Below are 2,649 nucleotides of genomic sequence, written 5' to 3' on the forward strand. Positions count from 1 at the left end.
CAGGTATGCTTGTTCAAGAGAAGCGAATTTCATCGCGCTCTGCTTCCCAATGTTGGTACAGGAAGTGTACATGCCATAGTTTGTAGTTCTCGCGGACTGGTACGAAAACTATGGTCACGGAGAATTTGTGTTAAGCAGACTGCGTAATTCGTTAAGCTGTCTAGGACTTTGCTGTGATTGGTTGCTGTTCAACCGTCTAGTCTTACAAAGTAACGATCTAGTTTCAAAATTACGAAAAGCCTTTAGTCTTTAATTTGAGGAAGGAAAGAGCTTTCATATGTTTTTCAACGACATTGCTATAAGCTATTTTTGCAGACGTTTATGTCAAAGAAACCAAACTTGGTTTGTCACGTTGGAACAAAAGTTTCTGTCTCTTTTTCTTTCTCAGTTTTTCTGGTGTTTCTTTCGCCCTCCCTTACTGTCTGTCTCTCTCCCTCTCTCTCCTTTTCCCTCTCTCATTCAATCTTTTTGGGGACCGTTGACTAGATACCATGGGTTGGATGTCTACTCACCGATTGCTATCATGTTCAGCATTGGCAGCTTGCCACCCCACCGAAAGCACAATGCGTTGTCCATGTTCAGTCCTGTGTGAAAAACAAAAACAAAGAGGCAGAGCATAAACCATCGATTAGTTACAAAGGCAATCACTATCAGTTAAATAAGAAAATCCAAAACTTCTACAAAAATTAACAACTCTATATGCCGTATATCGCAAAAATTAAAAAAAATCTGCTACAAATGTCATTGAATGCCATAGTCAGTCTCAAAACCAAAGAAAAGAATGTAAGACAACAAAATAAGGAATCTATTGTATATGTTTGGTATACAATATTCTGTATGTTCAGTATTTGTTCAACCTTTCTGACCACTTAGAAACTAACTTAGATGTTGCAACTTTTTTTTTGTCCAAGCTGTTTTTTTTTGCACTCTCGCTTCAGTTGTGGGATCCTTATAATTAGAGGATGTCATTAATATCAACATTACTTAATATCCTTTGGGGAAGTTCCTTTTTTAGAGTTACATTTAATTCTTAGTCACAAAAATGAGATTTAGTGCCAGAAAAGAATAAAAGAAAGGGTTCCGTGTAAGACCTCTTTCTTGTTTGCTAAGCCATTAGGAGATTTTAAAAAAAGATTAAGAGAAAGACAAAGTAAGTCAAATTTAAACTACATGCAAAGGATAAAAAAGCACCCCGCCAAGCGATTGGCCTAATTTGAGGATTATACGTAGGTCCAATCATTAGCCTTCTTCTCTGACCGATGCTTAATCAGCTTTCGTCTTTGTTATGTACACAGTGATTGGCCATTATCAGATACAATTACGACTTTGCTGTCTTTTGAAAAATACTGATATCCAACGGCTTCATTTGCTGAGGAAAATACCGATGCATAAGCCGGAAAAAGCACTTAATTCTTTTTATTTGTCTGTTTGTGTTAAGTCATGCGGAAAACAGCTGTTCAAATGAGAGTTTCGTGAATGAAAGAAAGTGGTACAATATAAACGAACACGTAAAATATAAACGTATTTTTATAGGGTTTATATAAGTACGCACCCTTTAAATTACTTTACTGTCATTTGTTTGGCAACTTAACTGCGCCTTTAACATGCCTTGAATTCGCCAACAAAGAGAAAATTGTTGCAAAATATGTAAACAAAACTTAAATGACCACACCCAAGTTACTAGTGACGTAGTTATTTGCTGGGTGGGTAGCGTTTTGGAAGTTCCATTCTTTCAACAGGTCATACAACTCAAACTGTTGAAGTTTTCAAACTCTAGCTTGTACCAAACAAGATAAATTTTGTATTGTGGTTTAGTGTGAGAAGGTTTTAAGTAGTTGAGTGAAGTTATGTAACGATTGGTGTAACATAATCCAACCATGCTTTGTATTTATGATAAAGCCGATCATATTCTACTACAAAGAGATTTGTGTATTTCACAAATCCGTGTCTAATGCAAGCCAGTTTAAAGTCTACCCGTACGTACTTGTACTGGTTACACCTACTTAGAGTGTACGAGTCGTGTTAAGTCACGTAACAGGTAAAGGGAACGCCGTGTTCGGTCGTTGACCTATTACCATTGTCAAAATCTCTCAACCGTTTGGTGTGCTTCGAACTCATAACATTTACAGCGATTGTTAAGAACTATAGTGACATTCTCATTAAATCTCTTCACAAATGAATCAAATGCAGTTTTAGAAACTTCTAGAAAGGTTTCATATACGTATACAGGTAAGCTACAGTTTGAAAAGTGGGTTTGTTTTTTGTCTGGTGGTTTCAAATTCACGTTGTAAGTCTAGAACTGGTCCGACGGGTTTCTCAACAATGACAGCATTGTGGTATCTCACCATGAAGCTTCCTATAGCTACATAGTTCACGGCTTTACAGTGAGTGTTGCAAACTGTAACGTACCTGTATCGGTGAGATTCCTCGCTTGGTTGTTCTGTTTTCTGGAAAGAAAACGCAGTAAACGCACCGGTGCAGGTTTTGACAAACAGGTGAGGTCGGTCAGCCGACACCTAACGGTCAATTTGTTGTCGTCCTTTGTGTTGTTGGGGACGGGGAAGTGGGATCGGGTTTCCTGGCTTATTGTTGACGGCCTGCTGAGCTTATTGGAGCGTTCCATTTGCCAAACAGGTGGAGGTAAGTTGT

The 2,649-nt window shown here is 38.1% G+C and overlaps 1 protein-coding gene across 1 annotated transcript in view; it reads right to left on the minus strand.

Annotated features, from left to right (window-relative positions):
- The window catches only part of LOC118425158, a 5,278-nt gene extending 2,648 nt beyond the window's left edge, over positions 1–2,630 (minus strand). Inside the window, exons 1-2 of the mRNA XM_035833984.1 lie at positions 2,410–2,630; positions 513–584 (exon numbers count right to left, since the gene is read on the minus strand). Of these exons, the coding sequence (XP_035689877.1) occupies positions 513–584; positions 2,410–2,623 (286 nt within the window). The 5' untranslated portion in view covers positions 2,624–2,630. The remainder of the gene's footprint in view (positions 1–512; positions 585–2,409) is intronic.
- Positions 2,631–2,649: the final 19 nt, after the last annotated feature.

The sequence above is a fragment of the Branchiostoma floridae genome, chromosome 10, assembly GCF_000003815.2.
Source record: "Branchiostoma floridae strain S238N-H82 chromosome 10, Bfl_VNyyK, whole genome shotgun sequence".
In the NCBI taxonomy this organism is placed as follows: domain Eukaryota; kingdom Metazoa; phylum Chordata; class Leptocardii; order Amphioxiformes; family Branchiostomatidae; genus Branchiostoma; species Branchiostoma floridae.